The sequence below is a fragment of the Gossypium raimondii genome, chromosome 13 (assembly GCF_025698545.1).
Source record: "Gossypium raimondii isolate GPD5lz chromosome 13, ASM2569854v1, whole genome shotgun sequence".
Classification (NCBI taxonomy): domain Eukaryota; kingdom Viridiplantae; phylum Streptophyta; class Magnoliopsida; order Malvales; family Malvaceae; genus Gossypium; species Gossypium raimondii.
The window spans coordinates 40247357-40269511 of NC_068577.1; the positions used below are offsets into that span (position 1 = coordinate 40247357).

The following is a 22155-nucleotide window of genomic DNA, read 5'->3' on the forward strand; positions in this document are numbered from 1 at the left end:
ATAAAAGATATATAAATAAATTTCCTCGATTTCTAAATGGATTGCTTTCAATTTTCATTGTCTTCTTGAACTCTTTGGTGTGAACATAAATGTCAGTTAGAAGATACAAAATTTTAATTAGTAAAGAGGAGAGACTTGAGATTGAGAAAATAGATTCAGATTTCTATGATTTCATACAGAAATTAGACCATGTCAGTCTTTTCTTTTATATTAATTTTAGATTGACTCTTTACTTAATTCCCCGAAGGAGAAATAAATATTTGATTAATGGAAGCTCCAAATTTTAGACTGACAAATAATAAAATATTCATCTGTTTACTTAATTTTGGAGCAGTGCATCGACTATTTACTTAATTCCCAGAAGATACAGAAGCCCTATGATGCTTTTCTAAGACGTATACATGCAATACGTTTGTCTTTTACTGATGTGGTCTCATGCTTTCTGCATATAAAAATGTAAACTTGACAAAATTTATGGAATAAAAAGAAGACTCATTGAGCGGATCCATTTTTCCAAGTCAACTCGTTTGCCTGAAAGTAATTCAAACATAAACCACAGGATCTAGGAAGGAACGTACTACTGACCCGCGTCTTTGACGAATTGAGTCTTTGGATCATTATTTACATCCTATATAAATAGATGGAACTGAGAGATTCAGTAAGTAGAGTCCGAAAGATGGTGAGACAACCGTATCTGAAGAAAGGAACATGGAGTCGTGATGAAGATCACAAGCTGATTGCTTATATTGTGAGATATGGGATTTGGAATTGGAATGAAATGCCCAAACATGCTGGTATATTAGACATCTCCTTTGAAGCTTTCAACTTAAATCATGAAATGAAAGAACTCAACTTAAATATCGTTAAGATTTTGTGATTAGAGTATTAATTACCTTCTGATTTGTAGGGTTGCAAAGATCAGGGAAGAGTTCCAGACTTCGTTGGATGAATTACTTGAGGCCTAATATAAGGCGAGGAAACTTTACCAGGGAAGAAGAAGAAACCATAGTCCGCCTGCAAAAGATACTAGGAAATCGGTTAGTAGCACAGCCATAAATGTAAGGTTATAGTTGGGATGATATATATTTGCTGAAATTTTGATTAATTATTATATCAGATGGTCAGCAATAGCAGCAAGGCTCCCACAAAGAACAGACAATGATATAAAGAACTACTGGAACACTCGCTTGAAGAAGAGAGTAATATCGGAGAACAAAAATTCAACAGCTGCAACTACATCAACAAAAGAAACCAATTCCAGCATGATGGAGAATTCGTCTGATGCTGATTCCTCATCGATGTTGACGAATATTTTGTTGGACTCACCGGTTTCTACAATAGATGACTTGCTGGAACCACCCGCTTATTCTTGTTTTTCTCCATCAGGCTCCGACCTTGTAGCAGTTGATGACAAATATAGTATGAGTACAGACAACTTTTTAGTTTCATGTTGGGAAACGCAGAGTTACTTGGAGCAGCCACAGATGATAGAAGGTTTGGATTGGGAAGCAGTGTTACCAAATTCTGAGCTGTGGCACAGCCACCATCAGCAATGCTATGATCCTCTGGATGATTTCTGGATCAATCCATTAATTTAGTATTGTGTCAGTGTCAGTTATAGATTCTTTTAGTGTTTCTCTACTAATATTCCCTGGTCTTGAAATGGATAGTCTTTCCTTGTCTCATAGTTCTCGAATGTGAAAATAATAATATCTAATGATTTTCAATATTTTCATAATAAAATAGGATTTAGACTTGGATCAGGCTTGAAACGACGATCAATAGAGAGTCCCAATCCCACCTCCACTCATCAGCAACAATTCTACGACTTTAAACAACTTTATTTTCTTCTGTTCTTTCCAAAAGAATCTTTTTTTCTTTTAGCGATCTAATAATTTTACATTATATATTTTATATACAGAGAAGGTGTCTAACTAATTTTACATACTTCCATAATTTATTTTACTTTTATTATTAATATTTTAACAATTCAATTATAAAATTTATCAATATAATTATACTTATCATGGATATAAAATTTTAAATTAATTTAATACTTTTAACATATTAATCTAAAATATTTTTTATTAATATATATTTAACAACTAATTTTTTTACATGATCTATATAAATTAAACATAAAATATAATAGAATAAATTATCTCCTTAGTTAACTTAGAATTGTGTCGTTTTTATTTATTACTGTCAAAAATTTTATTTAAAATTATTTTTAAAAAACGAAACCTATTCTTGGATCTAGATGCGACGTCATCATCTTCCTCTGATGAACTGGTTGTAGTGTAACGATTGTTGGAGATATACTAATGCAAAACGAAATCATTAGTATTAATAAGAATAATAAACTGAGCATAAATGAATAAAATAATCACTGTATCGTGGACGAACCACTTCCCTAGAAACAAATTTGTCCTGATCAGTGTAATCGTGTAGTGGACGTTGCCCTCCCAAGGTTAACATAGTACTTCAATATTCGTACACTCGAATAAAAAAGGTGGAACACAATTGGTATTACTCTCCTCCAAAGGAATCGGAAAAATAGGCTGGAAAATAAAATTGAGGATTAGGTACGAAAATTTGACCAGAAAAGATAACAGATGAGTTGAGAAAAGAAGAATGAGGTTGTTGTTTTCCTTGTTGTGTAAAATGAGGACAATGACCTATTATTTGAACTATTTTCTGAAGGGGCAAAATGGTAAAACGTGTTGTGTCAGTTTCCACAAAAAGTGCAACACCTAGAAACTGATGAGACGTTTTTGTAACAGTTAGAGGATTTTCTGCAACTAAAAATATTCTGAAAATAATAAAACAAAAAATAGAAATTTTATCCAAAAAGAAACATGTGCAGTACGTGTTAACATAGACACGGACCGAGCTGGGCAATAGCACGCGTGTGTTGGGCCTTTAGCCCCAATTACTCAATAAAGGTAAGAGACAATGCTATATTTAAACCCTCTTAGATGCATTTTCTCAACCAATGTGGGATTGCCCACTTTGCATTACCAACATTCCCTTACAAATGCAAAAGAATTGGAAATTTTTGTAAACATGAGAAAAAGTACAACGTGAGAAGAACAACAATGAAATTATCCGCTTAAGCATGAGTATCATGTGGATTTGAAGTAGTACATAGAAAAATGGGTGATTCATCTTTTTAACAAGTGAACGAATCTTGAACTTGTTAAGATAGGTGTTAACTCATAACATACAACTAATCTTAGAGTCAATTGATGTTACGTGATAGATCAACAAGTTTTAGGCAATACACCTCGGGATGCTGGTAAGTGCTTCAGAAAAACGATCCAATGTCTTTCATTGAAGGTGGCTAGTTCTTCACACGTACGTAGGTTATTTCATCAAGTCTATCTCAATATAGACTACCTGAATTAGGATTATGAAATCAGTAAGAGCGTTTGTTAAGCTCATTCTCTCAAATTTAAATTTGGTGAATGCATCAAGTATGTCTCAATAGGACCACCCAAACCCTGGGATACGAATTCGTTAAGAGTAAGAACTCAACCTTATGCATGTACATCATTCGCCATAGGGATAGATAAAAATATACAATATGAGTCTTTCCATCGTTTCATTTGACCATATTAAACTTAGAAAACTAAGTTAGGTATCCACCATGAATTCCTCAACCATTAGGCTTAAGACTCATCCCCCTCGACGAATCAAGAATCATTTTCCTACTTAACCCTTTGGTTAGTGGATCAACTAGGTTTCTCTCAGACCTCACGTACTCTAAAGCAAGTACTCAATTCTTGATTAAATGTCTTCATGTCTTATTTGAATATGTCTCTTCTTACCATTGTAAGCTTAACTATCAACAACACAAATTGCGACTTGTGAGTCACATAATAGAGATACGGGAGGTGTCGATTTTCCCCATAAAGGAATCTCTGCAAGTAGATTCCTAAGCCACTCGATCTCTTGTCCGGCTAAGTCAAGAGCTATAAACTCTAATTCCATTATGGAGCGAGCAATACATGTTTGTTTAGTAGACTTCCAAGAAATAGTTGTTCCACCCAAAGTAAATACATACCCACTTGTAAATCTAACTTCATCATTATCATTTACTCAGTCTGCGTCACAATATCCTTTTAGGGCTATAGGGTTTCCGACAAATTCTAACTTCCAAGTTATAGTACCTTTAAGGTATTTAAGAAAATGCTTTAGAGCATTCCAATGTTCATTGTTAGGATTACGGGTATATCTACTTAGTCTACTGACTGCATAAGCAATATTAGACCGAGTGTAGTTCATAAAAAAACATGAGGCTTCCAATAATTTTAGCATACTCTAATTGAGAAACATTATTTCCTTTATTATTTATTAGTTGTATGCTAGAACCAAAAGGAATTTTCACAGGAATTACATCAAAGCTGTTAAACTTCTTTAACACTTTCTCTATATAGTGAAATTGATTTAAAGAAAATCCTTTTTCTAATTTGGTAACCTTAACCCCTAAGATTACATCCACCTCTCCCAAATTAGTCATATCAAACTTGGTAGATAAGAAATTTTTGGTTTTGTTAATGACTTCTATATTATTACTGAAAATTAACATGTTATCTACATACAAACTTATGATGACACAATTAGAACCAAACATCTTAAAATACATACATGCATCTGCACCATTAACAATAAAACCAAAGTTAAGAATAGTTTTATGAAATTTCTCACACCATTGTTTTGGAGCATGTTTGAGACCATACAAAGATTTTTTAGTGTACAAACTTTATCTTCCATATTAGGTGCCACAAATCCTAGAGGTTACTCCATGTAGATCTCCTCGTCCAAATCACCATTCAAGAAAGTTGTCTTCACATCCATCTATTGTACCAGCAAATTGTGAATAGAAGCTAAAGTAAACAAGACACGAATGGTTAAGATCTCAGTCACAAGAGAGTATGTATCAAAATAATCTACTCCAAGTTTCTGAGTGAACCTTTTTACAACTAATCTTGCCTTATACCTTTGTATTGACCCATCTGGTCTAAGTTTCTTTCTAAAGATCCATATTTTACTAATAGGTTTAAAACTTTTAAGAAAGTCTACTAGTTCCCAAGTGTGATTAGACATAATTGACTCTAGCTCATTATTAATGAAATCTCTCCAAAAACTAGCATCTATTGATTTTATGGCTTAATCATAGGTTTTTGGATCCTCATTTATAAAAAATTCATGAGCAATAGAACCGCTTATTGGTAACTAAAAAATATAGACTTTTTTAGCATTTTTTGATCATTAATTCATGCAAATTCCAAGTGTTTTTCATTAGATTCGTAATTTTATTAAAAATATCTAATTTGGATAAAATTTAATACACATATATTTTTAACTATTTTGATGCTAAACTTGAATGATTCTACCAATTTTTTGTAGTTTGGAGCAATATAAGAAAATTCAGTCTTGAATTCACATTGGGAAGCTCAAATTGCTGTAGCATCCTTACAGCATAAGCCATATGGAAGATGGTTGATTAATAAACAACCATAGACGCCCCAAAATATTATTTTTGGACTCTAAAAATTTATTTGACCCAATTCTCAACTAGGAACTAGACAGCCTGATGCAAAGAAAGAGGCCCGAAGCATCCAATTGAGGAGGAATGAGCCACCAAACCACGAAAGGCCCAAGCCATCCATGATATTGCCCAAATCAACCATCCAAAGCTGATTTAGATAATTAAAAAAATCAATCCCTAGATTTCTTAATATGATTGTTCCAACCCCTCCACTTTTAAAGCTTTTTATTTCAAGCACCTAGCTAAAAATAGCAAGCCATCAACACCCTCTCACTACAATGAAGGGCCGACCACATCAAGAGAGAAAATCAAGGCTCTTAATTCTTATTTTTAACCATGCTTCACTAGTACAAATAGACCCTCACTTTTTCATCAATTCACCTCTCAATTCATTCTTCCATCTTTCATCATTCATCTCCAATTTGTTCTATATTTTCTCTCTTTTTCCTTTCCCTATATTTTTCCCTCTCGAAAGAGTGTTTGCAAGGTTTGAGAGCAACCCCATTCGGCCATATTGAGAGCTTCTTAGCTTGGTTGTTTCGGTAAGAAAGGAAAGAATAAGGGAAAAAACAATTAAGTTATGCTTCAGAGATTTACTAGAAATGACTTAGAGTTTCTTCTTTCCTTTAAATCTTTTTTTATCAATTCCATGATTATGATTGCAACTAAGTGTTTTGTTTTCAATATAATCATGATTGCTTAGTTTTTTTGGTGTTAGAATAATTTGATTTTCTTAGTTTAATTTATTTAATTTTGTTAAAGATGTTACGTGCTTTTGATCATTTATTCATACAAGTAAAATCATGACTATGTTTCTTATGCATTATGAATGTAAGGAAATGACTGGATTAAGTAATTAATCTAATCAAAGTTTTAATTAATTGACAAAATACTTGTGTGGTGTATGTTTAATCAAGTAGGGATTAAATTTGTAATAATACAAATAATATTAATACATTACATAGCCTTGTATGAAGTTACGCTTATAAAATTATAAGTTTATTAAATATAGAAATATGTGAGATAGAATTAGTAATTGAATAAGTCTAACATTTTACTCAATTAAATAAAGGTTATTATATGATCAACTTCCCACGGAATCTCCGTAACATCTTTTAATAGTGTTTAAATAAATCTAAGCTAGGAAAGAAGATTATTCAAACACAAACATGTTATTATGATAACTCTAAAAAAACTTTCATATTTTTTGTGTTTAATTTATTTTGACATACTTAGGTCATTTTAGTTAATTAAATTATTTAGTCTATCCACTCTTACTTGTTTGCATCATATTTTAGTATAAATTATTTTCACTACCAATTTGTTTAAGTTTTAATTTTTCACAAAGAATTGCTTATACAGTCCTTATGAAGACGATACTCTATACTTATCACTTTATTACTTGTCAACGATTGTGTACACCTACACATTTCGGCGAACCACTTATCAAGTCTAAATCACTAATCTGAATTAGAAAGGAAGTAAGGATATCAGGTCTGAAACTAGTGACACTTCTTTGTCTTTTACTCCTCCTAAGTTCAACATCATCATTAAGAACATCTTTATCATGTGCACTAGAAGAAGAAACATGTTCATCTAACTGTATATTAGTAGTTATGCTAGATTTATTTAAAGGAAAAACATTCTTAAAGAAAACAACATCTCTAGATTCACATATGGTATGATCATGCAAATACATGAATCTATATACAACACTATTTAGAGCATAACCAACAGATACAACATCAACAATTTTAGGTCTAATAGTGCTCTTTTTAAAAGCAAGCAAGCCTAATTTTGCAAAACACCCCACCACTTTCAAGTATTTTAGATTAGGGGAATAACCTTTCCACAAGTCACATGGAGTACAGTTTAAATTTTTATGAGGCACTTTATTAAGAATATGGCTTGTAGAAAGTACAGCCTCCCCCCACATACTGTCAGGTAAACCAGAACTTAGTAGTAAAACATTCATAATTTCTTTTAAAGTTCTATTGTTCCTTTCAACTATGACATTCTGTCGTGGAAAATAATGAGCAAAAAACTAGTGTATAATATCATCTTTCTCACAAACCTCTTTAAGGAAATTAATGTCATATTTACCACTTCTACCAGATTTCAGACGTTTTATTCTCCTATCAAACTGATTTTCTACTTTTGCTTTATAAAGAAATTTTTTTTTATCATCTCCATCTTTCGATCTTAGAAGATAAACCTTTGTATATTTAGAGTAGTCATCTACAAAGGTGATATAGTAGCGTTTTCCACTCTTACTCTCTGTATTTTTAAAGTGTGCTAGATAAGTATGAACTAACACTAAAAGTTTAGTATTCCTATCAATAAGAGTTTTTAATAAAAGTCTAGCCTTCTTGGATTCAACACAAATTTCACATTTATTAAAGCTACTATCATCTAGATTAGGGAGTAGATTCATTTTCATGAGCTTCTTTAGAGAATGAATGTTCACATGACCTAACCTAGCATGCCACATATCAAGGGATTCAAAAATATAAGCATAAGTGGTGTTTTTATTATTATCAGTAAACATAGTCTCAATCACAAATAAATTTCCACTCAGATAACACTACAGCAAAACAGGTTTTTAACAGCGTTTTTAGTGGCATTTGGGGAAAAAATATCGCTATAGATCGAGCTTTAGCGGCGCTTTTTGGAAAACGCCGCTATAGATCGACTATTAGCGGCGCTACTTGAAAAACGCCGCTATAGGTAGACAATTAGCGGCACTTTCTGAAATCGCCGCAAAAAAAAATTAACCACAACGCCGTCGTTTTATGTTAACTTTAGTGGCATTAGCGACGCTTTTTAAAAAACGCCGCTAATGGTCGACATTTAGCGGCGCTCTTTGAAAAACGCCACTACAGGTCGACCATTAGCGGCGCTTTTGGAAAAACGTCGCAAAAGACGTTTTATTTGTCTATTTATTATTTAACTGGTTTATTTATATTAACTAAAATACAATTTATTTTAATTGAATATTTAAATTATTCGAAAAAACAATGACACGAGAAAAAGTTTGAAAGTAAAACATAGAAAAATATTTTAAAAATGAAAAAATGAAAATACTATTATTTAAAATAATTTTAAAGTTTTTGGGTGCATGACTGATTGTTTTTAATGTATATTAAATAATTTCTTATATAATCGTAAAAGAGATAGTATTAATTTTAAAATATTGAATTAATTATCATTATAGTTTAGGGTTTATAGTTTACGGTTTATGGTTTAGGGTAATAGTTTAGGGTTTAAGGTTTAAGAGTTACTATTTTAAGGTTTATGGATTATGGGTTTAGGGATAATGGTTTATGGTTTATGGTTTAAGGTTTAAGAGTTAGTATTTTAAGGTTTATGGGTTATGGGTTTAGGGATTATGGTTTATGGTTTATGGTTTAAAGGTTGGGGTTTAAGGTTTAAGGTTTAGGGGTTAGGGGTTTAAGGTTTAAGGTTTATGTTTTATGTTTTATGATTCAGAGTTTAGGGGATAGGGCTTAGGGGTTTAGGGTTTAAATTAATTAGTATTTTTTAATCAAGCCTTTTTCACCCTTATTTGTAGGGTTCTTAGAATGTCATATGTTCATCCTCGTGTTAGAAACAAGCTTCAGACACGAATACTTCAAGTAAAATCAAGAGTCAACGGAATAGAATTATCCTTTCTATTAACCAACCATGAACTTCTTTCGAATTGATTTGATCCTTCTAATTTATTCGATTCTATCGTAACATCATAAGCTTTGTCTTCTCTAATACAAAAAACTACGTATCCTTCATCAAGAAGACATATCCAGCTCGAGTTTTCATATTATTTAAAATTATTTTCATACACAATTATAAAATTTTACAAATTAAATATATAGTGTGGAACGAAATAAATTTAATTTAAAGGAATTTAAGAAATAATTAAACCTTTCAAATATAGAAACAAAGAAGAAAATTGGATTAAATCTTTAAATATTTAGTAGTATCAAAGGCATTAGCGGCTTTTTTTTCATAAACGCCGTAAAAAGTAAGCAATAGGGCAACAATAATTTTTTTAATAAAAATGGCGCCGTTTTATTGGATTTCTTAGTGGCGGTTTTGGTTCAACGCTGTAATATGTCGGGTTGTAGCGGCGCTATCCTAAAAACGCCATAAAAAGTTATTCTGTTTTTATCAAAACGACACTTTTTTATTTGTTTTTAGTGGCATTTTTGGTAAAATGCCGCAATAGGTCAGGCTTTAACGGTGCTAGGTGAAAAATGCTGCAAAAGGTTAATTTGTTTTAATCAAAACAGTGCCGTTTTATTTGATTTTTTAGTGGCGTTTTCGTCGAAACGCTGCAAAAGGTCGGGCTTTAGTGACGCTACCAAAAATGCCGCAAACTGTTATTTTGTTTTAATCAAAACGGCGCCGTTTTTGTAGGATTTTTAGTGGCGTTTTTAGTTAAACGCTGCAATATGTAGGGATTTAGCGGCGCTAGTGGATAAACGCCGCAAAGGTTGATTTGTTTTAGGCAAAACGCCATCGTTTTGCTCTCCTCCATTTTACCCAACCAATAAACCCGATGAACGTTATTCATTTCCCCCTTCTTCTGAATTTTATTTCCCCCTTTTTCCCTAGTCTGAAATCCACCCAAAATTTGCAGCCCAACCTTTTTTCTTCTACTTTTTTCCCCAACCTTTGCGGCTAATTCTTTTCCCCCCCGAAATCCCTAAGTTCCACCCGAAATCAGCAGCCCAACTATTTTTCCCCAAATCGGCAGCCTTGAAATCGATATTGAAGGTTTGTTCTCGTGTCTTGATTTGTTTTTTCTGCTATGGATTTTATATTATTTTTGGGTATGTTTTAAGATGTGCGTATCTATATTTTAGCTGATTATTGCTCAAAAAAGGTGAATTTGGATTCGACTGATAGAAAAAATGGATATAGGTGTTCATGGTTGTTCATGGCTGTTCATCTTTGTTTCCATAATTACAAATGAACATTTTTTTTTACTGTTAAGCTAAATTTTGGACTGTTAGGCTAAATTTAGGAGGAGGTTAACATTAAAATTACATTAATTTAATGGTTTTTGTTGAGTATTATTCTTACTGATATATATAAGTTTAATTGTTTGGTAACTTTTACGTTTAAAAATAATTCAGACATTCGGAAAAAGAAAAAAAATCTGAGTTATGAAATAGAAAGAATCATGTAATAATTTAATGCATTACAATCTATCATTTTTATGAATTTTTTAAAAATTTCACTTACATTTCTATGTTTGTTTGTTAAAAAAAGTCTTGTTATATACAGATAATTTTAGATTTATTTTAATTTAAATCTATTATTGGATAGTTGATTATATTGTTTATTTTAAATTTTGATATAATTATTCAAATGAATTGATTGTAATCGTAAAAAGTATGTAATTGTATGAATCCATGTTGTCATAAAGGATAAGGGTTAAGTCTATTGTGGATGTAATTTCTCATTCTAAATTTATAATGTAAAAAAAATCATTTTATTGTAGCCTAGTAAAATTGATATTATATGTGATGGGACTTATAGACAAACACATATAATTGTACATGATGGATTTGAATTTGAGTACTTAAAAGTTGAACTTTCGCTTTTATCAATTATGCCAATACTTTATCAACAGTTCCTTCTTTTATCGATACAAATAATTTATTAATCTAGTTTATTAGTTTGAAATTAATATTTAAATTTATATTATTTAAAAGAATAGAATGTTAAATTATTAAGTATGAAATAAATAATAGCATAAACTTTTGATCGTTTATATTCAAGTCGTATCAAGGAGCTTGGTTGCTTTATAAGATTTCAATTGATCTATGTTTATATGTTGAGATTTTATATATACACACACATATACGTGTATAAATATCCTGAATTTGGTCTGCATTTGTTTTAATGCGGTGATTATCTGTTTAAGCTTTTGCTTATTGGTGATTCTGGTGTTGGGATATCATGTCTACTTTTGAGGTTTGCTGTAAGTTCTTGGTCCTTTGATTTTAATCTTTTGGATCTTAGCTTTATGATTTTTTATCTTCTCTATGCGTTCACCAAATGTCAATGCTTTGAATATCATTTTTCTTTAATTTTGGTCAACCAAGATGATTCATATCTGGATAGCTACATCAGTACCATTGGTGTTGACTTTGTGAGTATCGTCTTCATACTTTTTTCTCTCTTTCTATATTAAGCATAAAATAAACAAACTTTTGCCTAGTAAAAAATCACTTAAAGCTTCTATGCATGTTATTGACAAAGATATTTCATTCCTGTAAGACTCAAATCCCATTACAAGTTTCTTATTGCCATAATAAGCGTTATTTATAAGGATCAATTGCTAAAGGCTACTTGGTAGAGGAGTGTATGACTTTCCGTTCTAGATATTTGGAAGATGTTGAAACAAGACTGAATAGGCCAAGTAGACATGCTGGGTTTACTGATCATAACTTGGCCGAAACTTATTTATTTCAAAGTTATGGAGAATTAATCGGCAAAGTTGAAATTGCAGAATTAGATGATAGATCGTGGGTACAAGCACATTGATATGTTCTTTTTCACCACGATTCAATGGAATCATTACGCAAGTAAGTTCTAGAATTTGATAAATATTCATCAATTATAATTTGTTTAATTTGATAAATATTCATCAATTATAATTTGTTTATCTTCTAACAAAGTAAATCTCTTTTTAACATAGTGAGTACAAATAAATATTGAGATCTCATTCACGCTCCCGAAGATTACAACATCGAGAGATTAATAAGTTATTTACAGAATCTTTTCATGAATGGTTAAGCCAAACGGTATGCAATTGAAGCTTTCATTGACAAATAATAATGTTTTCTCATAACATTTATAATTACTCAATTTACTTTCGATTCAATAGGTTTGGAGTCGGAAGGACGTCGATGACGAAGTTAAATGGCTTTCCCAAGGTCCGAATAGAATAGAAAAAAGATATAGTGCCTTCCTCATCAACAGATTCAGATTTCATACAAAATATCGTGAGAGATTAAGGAGAACTCAAAATTGTGGAATAGTTGTTAATTCTTCAATTACAAGTTATGCTAGTGCTAGGGAAATGTGGAGTATTATGAACTTCTTACTGACATAATTGAGCTGGATTACTATGGCAAATGGAAATTTGTCTTATTTCGATGTGATTGGGCTGATGTTAATACTGCTCGCGAAATTAAACAAGAACAATTGGTTTTACAATGGTGAACTTCTCTCGATTGATTCACACTGGACAACAATTGATAGATGAGCCGTATGTATTTTCTTCTCAAGTGAAACAAGTTTTTTACTCAAAAGATCCAACTGATGAGGGTTGGTACGTTGTACTCCGTAACATCCCTAGAGACTTGTTTGACATGGGCAATGGGAGTAGAGATGGCATCGACGATAGATCAGAAACTTTGTCTTTTCTAGAACAAAACTTAAATGAAAATATCCCTAGTACTAGTACACAATTTCAATGGGTTCGCCAGGATGTTGATGAAGATATTTATGAATTATGATGTAGTAAGATTTTAGGATTTTTTAATTATATGTAATATCATAATTTAAATCTTGGTCTTATTAAATATTTCAACTATTTTATATGTACTGTTATTGTTGTAATTAGTTACTAAATTTTCAACTATTTTATGTGTATTGTAGATAAAATGCCTAGAAGAAGATTGCGAGATCTAAGTATTGTTCAAAATACTCCTAACTCGGAAGAAACAAATAGTGAACAACAGACTGCTATTGGATCTTCGAATGTTTCGAATACACCTAACGAAACTGCAGAAATTCAAAGTAATGTTAAATTTAATTTACATGCGTGTTGACTTTTATTATTGATTTCTTTTTCAAATTCTTATATTATAATATACCATTTTTCAGCTAAAAGTGGTGGGATGCACAAAGGTCGAGGACGTACGCTACTTAAAGATTTATACAAGTTAAATCCTGTTGAGCGTGTCAAAGTATGTAGAAACAATTTTGGTTAGCCTGTTGGATCAGAAGCTCGACTTTTAGCAATATATTTAGGCATTATAGCACGAAATGCCAATATGTTGCCTATCAACTACGAGTCATGGCATCAAATGCCTGATAGTAACAAAAATCAAGCTCTCGATAATATTTAGGTAACAAAATGTGAATGTAATTTATAATACTTAGGTTTAAGTTTCATTTATATTTACTTTCTAAACTTGTGTTTTTTGTAGGAGAGGTTTGCTTTAGAGGTCTCGGATAATTATGTCAAGAAGGCATTGGGAAAAAGATGGAGAAACCATAAAAGTACTTTAAAGAAAGAATGTTTTAAGACAAAAACAACCCTCGAAGAGAAATTACGAAATGTCCCGCTGGGAATGCTGAGGTACCAATGAAAAGATGCGGTTAGATTTTGGAATTCAAAGAAAAGAAAGGAATTACGTACTTCCAAACTCTTATAATTATTTCAGTTTATAGTATTTACTATATATGTAATAATAATTTCATAATGTAGGATCGTGAACGAGTTGGAACAAGCAACGGGCAAAAACAAAAATTCACTCACACAACTGGGTCGAAAAGTTTTGCTTGTGTAGCTGAGGACGAGGTATTTTGAATTTATTAATAGTGTCAAATATTTATTATTTTCTATTAAATAATATTTTTACTACTATATTGTAGGAACTGTCGTCTGGTCAAAAAGTTGGACGCCTTCATCTTTTTGACATTACACATAGGAAGAAATATAGATCTCCTATGACTTCTGAAGCTGCATAAATTATGGTATGTTTACTTAATAAAATTTGAATTATTTTAAATATTTATAGTGTTTAACTATAATGGTTTAATTCTTTGTTTGTAATGCAAATAATGTTAAGTTATGTTGCATTTGTTTTTATAATATATATTGCATTTCTAACTTTTTGATTGATTTATTAGGATAAACTAAAGGATAAAAAGGCGGAGTATCAAGCGGTTGCTTCGAGTGATAATTCTGTTAATCTTGACGACATTGATAACTGGATTATTACTGAAGTTTTGGGTCCTGAAAGGTATGGTCGAGTTCGATTTCAAGGATCTTTTGTTAACCCAACCCAATATTTTAGATCCAGCTCACAACAATACATGCCTTCGGGGAGTCAGACTCAAGCTGAAGTTCAGAGGTTAAGAGACCAGATGGCACAGATGCAAGCGAGCACAGATGAGTGAATTGCTCAACTTAAAGTGGAAGCTGAAAGAAAATATGAAGAACTCCAGCTACAACTTAAAGTAGAGGCAGCAGCGAGGGAAGCAAAGCAGAGCAAAAAGTACGACGCACTCCAGCTACAGCTTCAGAATATGATGAAGATGTTTCAGCAGTCGTAAAATCTGCCATCTTAGACTTGTATGAATATTTTTAACATTTTAACTTTTAACATTACTGTAAGAATAATTTGAATTATACTCCAGTTATCAATTTATATCATATATCTTTCGTTGAATTTGAAGTATCTTTTAGATTTGCTGTTTTTGGTTGGATTCTATGCTACAAGAAGGGTTGCATATGGATGAAAATTGGATGTTATAAATCTGCCAAAGTTAGTGGCATTTTTTTTGTAAAACACCGCTAAAGAACGGTACTTTTAGCGGCGTTTGTGAAAAACGCCGCTAAAGGTCATGTTATTTAGCGGCGTTTGTGCTAAAAGCGCCGTTAAAGGTCATATTTTTTAGCGGCGTTTGTGATAAAAGCTTTGCTAAAGATGTTCTTTAGTGGCGTTTGTGATAAAAAGTCGCTAAAGGTCATGTTCTTTAGCAGCGTTTATGCTAAAAGCACCACTAAAGGTCATGTTCTTTAGCGGCGTTTGTGATAAAAGCGCCGCTAAAGGTCATGTTCTTTAGCGGCGTTTGTAATAAAAGCGCCACTAAAGGTCATGTTCTTTAGCGCCGTTTGTCATGAAAATGCCGCTAAAGGTCATGTTCTTTAGCGACGATTGTGACAAAAGTGCCGCTAAAGGTCATGTTCTTTAACGGCGTTTATGTGAAAAAAACGCCGTCAAAATTAGCAACATTGTTTATAGTGGCATTTTTTGCGGCGCTTCCTGAAAAAACGCCGCCAAAAGCCTGTTTTGCTGTAGTGTAACCTTTCCCAACATAATCTCCATTATGATAAAGTACAAGTTCATCAAATGCAAAAACTAATTTAATGCATGCCTTAATCGATAATCCACCACTGATCAAATTTCTACATAGTGCAAGTACATAAAGGACATTATTCAATGCTAATATTTTTCCAGAAGTAAGTTTAAGGAAGATCTTTTCTTTACTGAGTACTTCTGAACTGTTCGAATTACCCATGTAGACTTGTTGACCTTTCGCTACACTTTCAAACTTGGTGAATAATTTTTTGTTGGAGTAGAAATGTTTGGAAGTGCTTGTGCCTACAATCCACTCGGCATTATTCACAACCAAGTTCACTTTGGAAACCATAGCGACTATTATCTCATCTAGATTTTCAATTATGTGTGCTTGTGGTTTGTTTTCATTCTGGTTGTCAGAAGGTTGGTAGAATTGGTATGTTTTGTGTCCAAATTTTCCACACACAACAATTCACAGAGTTGTTGGATTTTTTATTCTTCCCTAGTTTCTTGAAGTTGGCAACCTTATTGTTTTGAAGTTTTGCTTTCTTCTTTGAATTTTCAGTGTCGTTTAACCTGTTAAACTTGAGACCAGAACCAAATTCCACAAGATTAGCTTTTAAATGAAATTCACTTGAAGAGGATGTAGTCGACTTCAATTTTCTCAAAACATATAACCATCATTTGAGACCAGCGTCGGTAGTTGGTTCCATCTAGAGGCTCAAGCTTGGAGAGATCAAGAATGTACTTCTTCATCGTGACAAACATGTTTAAATAGTAATAGGATTTGCTTCTAAATTGTTGGAAATATACTACTGCAAAACGAAATCGTTAGTACTAATAGGATAAATAAATTGAGCATAAATAAATAAAATAATCACTGTGTCATTGAAGAACCACTGCCTTAGAAGCAAATCCACCCTGATCAATGTAATCATGTAGTGGACGTCTCCCCCCAAGATTAACACAATACTTCAATATTCATACACTCGAATAAAGAAGGTGGAACTCAATTGGTATTGCTCTTCTCGAAAGGAATTGGAAAAATAGGTTGAAAAATAAAACTAAGGATTTGGTTTGGAAATTTGACCAGAAAAGACAACTGAAAAGAAAATAGGAGAGTTGAGAAAAGAAGAATGAGGTTGTTGTTTTCCTTATTCTGTAAAATGAGGAGATTGACCTATTATTTAAATTGTTTTCTGAAGGGGTAAAATGGTAAAGCACGCTGTTTTAGTTTTCACAAAAAGCGCAATGCCCAAAAACTGACCAAATGTTTCTGTAACAGTCAGAGGATTTTTCACAACTGAAAATATTTTGAAAATAATAAATTAAAAAACAAAATTTGTTTCCATAAAGAAACATGTGCAGTATGTGTTGTGGACACGTGTTAACACGAAAATGGAACAAGCCAAGCGGCGACGCGCGTGTTGGACTTTTAGCCCTAATTACTCAATAATGATAAAAGGCAATGCAATATTTAAACTCTCTTAGAAGTCTTTTCTCAACCAATGTGGGTTGTCTATTTAGCGACGTTTCTAGGAGAACCGCCAAAAATTGTGCCTCTTTTAATATTATAATTATTATTTTAAAATTAAAATGATAATTAAATAATATTTATAATTATTTATGTTTATGATAATTTTATATTTTTATTTTTTTACCTAAAAAATTTAGGTAAAGTTTTAAAAATTTATTTAACCCATTCAAATTTTACTTAAGATTTTAAATTTTATTTATTTAAAATTATTAAAATTATAATAATTATCCACATGTCGGTTAAGTAAATTATACACATCATCTTTAGATCTTAGACCTTGTAATATATATATTTGATTTGGAGCTTGTGACTTTCCTAATTCAAATGCTCAAAATTCTAAAAACAATAAAATCTTAAAATGAAAATTGAGTCTAGTTGACCGAGCCTTAATTCGATTGGCATTGACATTATTGACAGTGCAGAAGGATGTGAATTCGAGTGCACTTATATACATTTATCCCCTCCTATTTAAAGGTTAGAGTGAAATTATGTAAAGTTAAAAATGACTTTAATCCCATATATTTTCAAATAAAATAATAAAAATAAATATTCAAATAATCTTGCATGCCACTTTAGCTTCCATGCAATCTATATTTCAACTTTGTCTCTGAAATGTTGGACAATTATATTATATTTACATAGAAAATGATGAATTAAATACTAAAATTAATAGAACTCATGTCTAAAATTAATTAATAAATTATACAATTATGTCATTTAAGTGCATTATCACTTTTCACAGGCTTCTCTGTACACCAAAAATCAAGCCAAAAAAACGTATCAATACCCGATCCAATGAAGTTGCAAACCTTATTATCATCAACGAGACTAATAACGATTCTCCGTACCTTAGACATTTTGACTTTATATGCAGATTTTGGCAATCAATGCTGCACATCATGACCATAATTTGAAACAATAAGATGAAGGCTCACTCGCGAATCTCCACCACCGTTTGGTGACGGAAATTTTAGAAATGCCAAGCCTTCCCAAACTTTTTAGGAGTACTCAACCTAACTTCACCAATTTTGTATCTATCTTTTTGATCACGCCGATTGGAGTCTTTAAAACGGACCTATAAAAATAAAGGGAAACCCTAAAATTTTTCAGTCTGTATTAGAAAATTTTGAATGAAGTTGAACAGCAAAATCCATCATCGTAAGACAAAAAGTAATTAATTACTTTCAATCAGTAAGAGAATTCGTCAACAAAAGTTTAAGAAAAGAAAAAAAGAACTAGTTACTGTAGAAATAGTGGCGGTTTAGTTATCTCATCTTCCACGATTTTGTAGAAATAGATTTTAAGATAGTAAAATAATATTGTGAATGTCCTAGAAAATCTATCATCAAACATAAGACAGATTGTCAAAAGTGTGGACGAATTTTTAAATAGAAACAACATTATAATAGTTCATGGATAAGGAGGTTGGCTTGATCCCTCAAGTCAAGTTTAAAATAGATAATTTTTATCTTGGGTTTGTTGGACGGGGACTCAAATTTAAATTAAATTCTAAAATTTTTCAATACACATTTGGTCTCAAAATTAGTATCTTCTCTCAAAGTTATAAATTAGCTTTTATGCAACTTGGATAGTTATTCATCAATTTTAATTTGATTCCATTTTCATATTTCAATAGCTTTATTATCCATGTGGCACGATTTTTCATTAAATAATGTATAAATTGTTGATATGACATTTTATTAGGCTAAAAATAAACAAATTAATTTAAAATATTTCCACCTAGATTAAAAAAAATAAACACACTTGAATAAATGGTTTCTTATTTTCCCGTGAAATTTATTTGTTTTTAACCTAGGTGAAAATGTGAAAAAGAAAACAGTTGTTGCTGTAGCTCTACTGTTGGTTGCAGCAGTCATGAAAAAGAAAGAAAAAAATAAGGAGAAAAAAATAGGAGAAAAATAGAGAAAAAAATACTTATTTCTTTACATTAGGTTACATAGTCTATTTATAATAAAAGAAACTATACAAAAATAAGGAAAGTCAAATAGGGAAAAATATGATATGATTCTATAATATTGTGCCAATTAATCCTAGAATCATGATATAATTATGCAAGATATCACAACTGTTCACAACACTTACCCTCAAGTTGGTGAATGGATATCTTCTGTTCCAAGTTTGCATGATTGTGACTTAAGCGATTTGGGGTTTGTAGGCCGTTGGTACACATGGGAGAGGAGTCGTTTTGTGGATACTAATATTCGTGAACGTCTGGATAGGGGAGTGGTAAATTCAGCTTGGTGGAGTTTATTTCCAAATTATTCTGTCACGCATTGGCCACATTCGATGTCTGATCATTGCCCTATTGTGATAAACACGATGGGCCGACGAAGTAGTATGCGAAGGGGTAGTGAGCAATTTTGTTTTGATACAGATTGGTGCTAGGAGGACTCGTGTGAAAAAGAAATGTGTAATTTATGGTCTTCTTCTATGATTGATTTACCAAATAAACTGAATGGGTTGGGGAAAGTGTCGGGAGAGTGGAACCATTGGAACAAAGGAAATAGAGCAGTGCATAAGCGGAAGTTAGAAATACGGATGAAGGAGCTTTTCACCAAAGATCCTAATGATGGGCTTCTTGTCGAATTATTGGATATTCAAATTGGGTTGAATTTAGAGGCGAGTAAGGAGGATCTGTATTGGGAGCAACGTTCTAGAGTTAATTGGCTCTCACATGGGGAAAAATACCATGTTTTTCCATAAGTTTTCTTGTGGATGAAGGAAGCAGAATAAGATTGATGGGATTGAAGGGAGTGGAGCGAGCTGGGTAATTGATGATGATGGGATCCTAAAGGTTACCTCTGAATACTTCATGGAGCTTTTCATGGCAACGGAGGAAGGGTATGCTTCCTTGATTTTTTAGCATGTTTAGGAAAAAGTGACGACAGAGATGAATGCCGAGTTACTGAGACCACTCTAACCTAATGAAGTGTAGGCTACAGTCAAGTCTATGTCACCCCTCAATGCCCCAGGTAGTGATGGGTACCCTGGTTTATTTTATCACAACAATTTCCATATCATAGGTAATGATGTTACAAGTTATTGTCTTGCGGTCCTTCGAGGGGAGACCTCTGTTGAAGGAATCAATAAGAGGCAGATTGTGTTGATCCCTAAGGTCAATAATCCCCATAATATAACCTAGTACAAACCTATTAGCTTGTGTAATGTGTTGTATAAGATTATTGCCAAGATTTTAGTTAATAGAATGAGTGGTTTTTGGGAGAGTGCATTGATGAGGCTTAATGGGATTTTATCCCTGGTAGGCAGATATCAGATAACGTTCTTGTTGCCCATGAGATTTTATATTCCCTTAAGGTTAAAAGATCAAGAAAATTGGATATTTTGTACTTAAGCTTGATATGAGCAAAGTTTATGACAGAGTCGAATGAGATTTTCTTACAGGAATGATGTTACATTTGGGTTTTCATGCAGATTGGATAAGTTTGATTATGAGATGTGTGTCTTCAGTCTCTTACACAGTTGGGGTAAATGGTAATATTAGTAGCTCTTTTTTGCCTTCAAAAGGTTTGTAACAAGGCAATCCTCTTAGTCCATACCTATTCTTATTATGCGCTAAAAGTTTTTCGACTATTCTTAATGAAGCAAAGGTAATTGAGCGAATGAAAGGTGCGTGTATAGGTAGGAAGAGGTTAGTGATAAATTATATTTTCTTTGCCGATGATTGTGTTTTATTTGGTGAAGCTTCAAGGGAAGGGATAAAAATGTCCAGTAAGTTATCTTCGAATATGAGAAAACTTCGGGGCAAAAAAGTCAATTATGATAAGTCTCTAATTTATTTTGGTACTAATATGGATTTGGGTGTTTGTGATATGATAGGGAGGTTTTGGGGGGTTTGGATATCGAAAATTCCAGAGAAATATTTGGGACTTCCTATGATGGTTGGTAGAGGCAAAAAGCAAGCATTTGCGTATTATTTTGACAGATTTCGTAAGAAGGTGGAAGGTTGGGGAATGATATTTTTTTCTATGGGTTGGAAAAAGGTCTTCATCAAATCAGTGTTACAGGCATTACCTATTTATGCTATGCAATGCTTTCTTTTTTTGAAAGCTCTATGTACTTAAATGGAAAGCGTTCTAAATAGATTCTGGTGGAGGAATAACAAAGCAAGTCATGGCACACATTGGTCTAATTAGCGTTAACTTTGCTTACCTAAGGCCTAAGGGAGGTATGGGTTTCCGTGATTTAGCCAAGTTTAACATTGCATTATTAGCCAAGCAGTGTTGGCAAATTATTAATAACGGTGATTGTTTGTTGGCTAAAGTACTAAAAGCTAGATATTTTCCCATACAAACTTTATGTCAACAAGATTAAGGTCTTACGCTTCTTTTACGTGGAGGAGCATTTTGGATACGAAAGGCTTGATTGAATCGAGCATTCGTTAGAGGATTGGGACGGCTAGTGGTGTCAATATCTGGAATGATGCTTGGATTTCTAAACCTAGAGATGGGAGAATTCAGTGTAGTAATATTGATAGAAATTTCACTACAGTCTCTCAGCTAATTAAGCCTGATACTTGTACCTAGATTGAGGATCATGTTAAGGCCATTTTTGAGAGCAACCAAGCTAAGAAGATTCTAACGATCTCTTTAGCTCGAACAAACTTTGTTGATATGTTGATCTACAGGTATGAAGGGTCAGGTAAGTACTCCCCAAAGAGTGGTTATAAGTTATTGGTTGAACATGCGCCCCAACTAGACATTCCTCAGTCTATTAGTGCCTCTAAACTTATTACAGCACTTTTTACAAATCTATGGGCTTTACATATTCCAGAGAAGCTTAAAATTACATTTTGGAGAATTATATATAATTTCTTGCCTACTTTTGTTAACCTAGCTAAACAAATTATACAGATAGCTAAACTATGTCCTTTTTGCAAAAAGGCTGATGAAACTGTGGATCATATTTTGAGGTAT

At 32.3% G+C, this 22155-nt stretch overlaps 1 protein-coding gene and 1 long non-coding RNA gene across 3 annotated transcripts; both read left to right on the forward strand.

The window, feature by feature from the left end:
• The first annotated feature begins 676 nt into the window (after window positions 1-676).
• LOC105781580 (transcription factor MYB13) lies at window positions 677-1756 on the forward strand. Its single transcript, XM_052627003.1, has 3 exons — window positions 677-794; window positions 908-1037; window positions 1118-1756. The coding sequence occupies exons 1-3, from the start codon at window positions 677-679 to the stop codon at window positions 1596-1598; spliced, it is 729 nt and encodes a 242-aa protein (XP_052482963.1). The 3' UTR covers window positions 1599-1756.
• A 9706-nt stretch (window positions 1757-11462) lies between these two features.
• Window positions 11463-15030, forward strand: LOC105784290 (uncharacterized). Of its 2 annotated transcripts, XR_008192718.1 has the most exons (9): window positions 11463-11543; window positions 12075-12150; window positions 12264-12369; window positions 12453-13369; window positions 13457-13701; window positions 13783-13934; window positions 14064-14156; window positions 14231-14332; window positions 14489-15030. It is a non-coding gene; the product is annotated as an uncharacterized LOC105784290 (long non-coding RNA). The 2 variants fall into 2 exon arrangements; XR_001130446.2 differs by lacking the exon at window positions 11463-11543 and having other exon boundaries at window positions 11550-12150.
• Window positions 15031-22155: the final 7125 nt, after the last annotated feature.

Bases quoted from the DNA above. Each gene is read 5' to 3' on its own strand.
- LOC105781580 (XM_052627003.1), top strand. From the start codon at position 677: ATGGTGAGACAACCGTATCTGAAGAAAGGAACATGGAGTCGTGATGAA. The intron at 795-907 runs GTATATTAGACA...TCTGATTTGTAG, and splicing joins TGAAATGCCCAAACATGCTG to GGTTGCAAAGATCAGGGAAG. The intron at 1,038-1,117 runs GTTAGTAGCACA...TTATTATATCAG, and splicing joins CAAAAGATACTAGGAAATCG to ATGGTCAGCAATAGCAGCAA.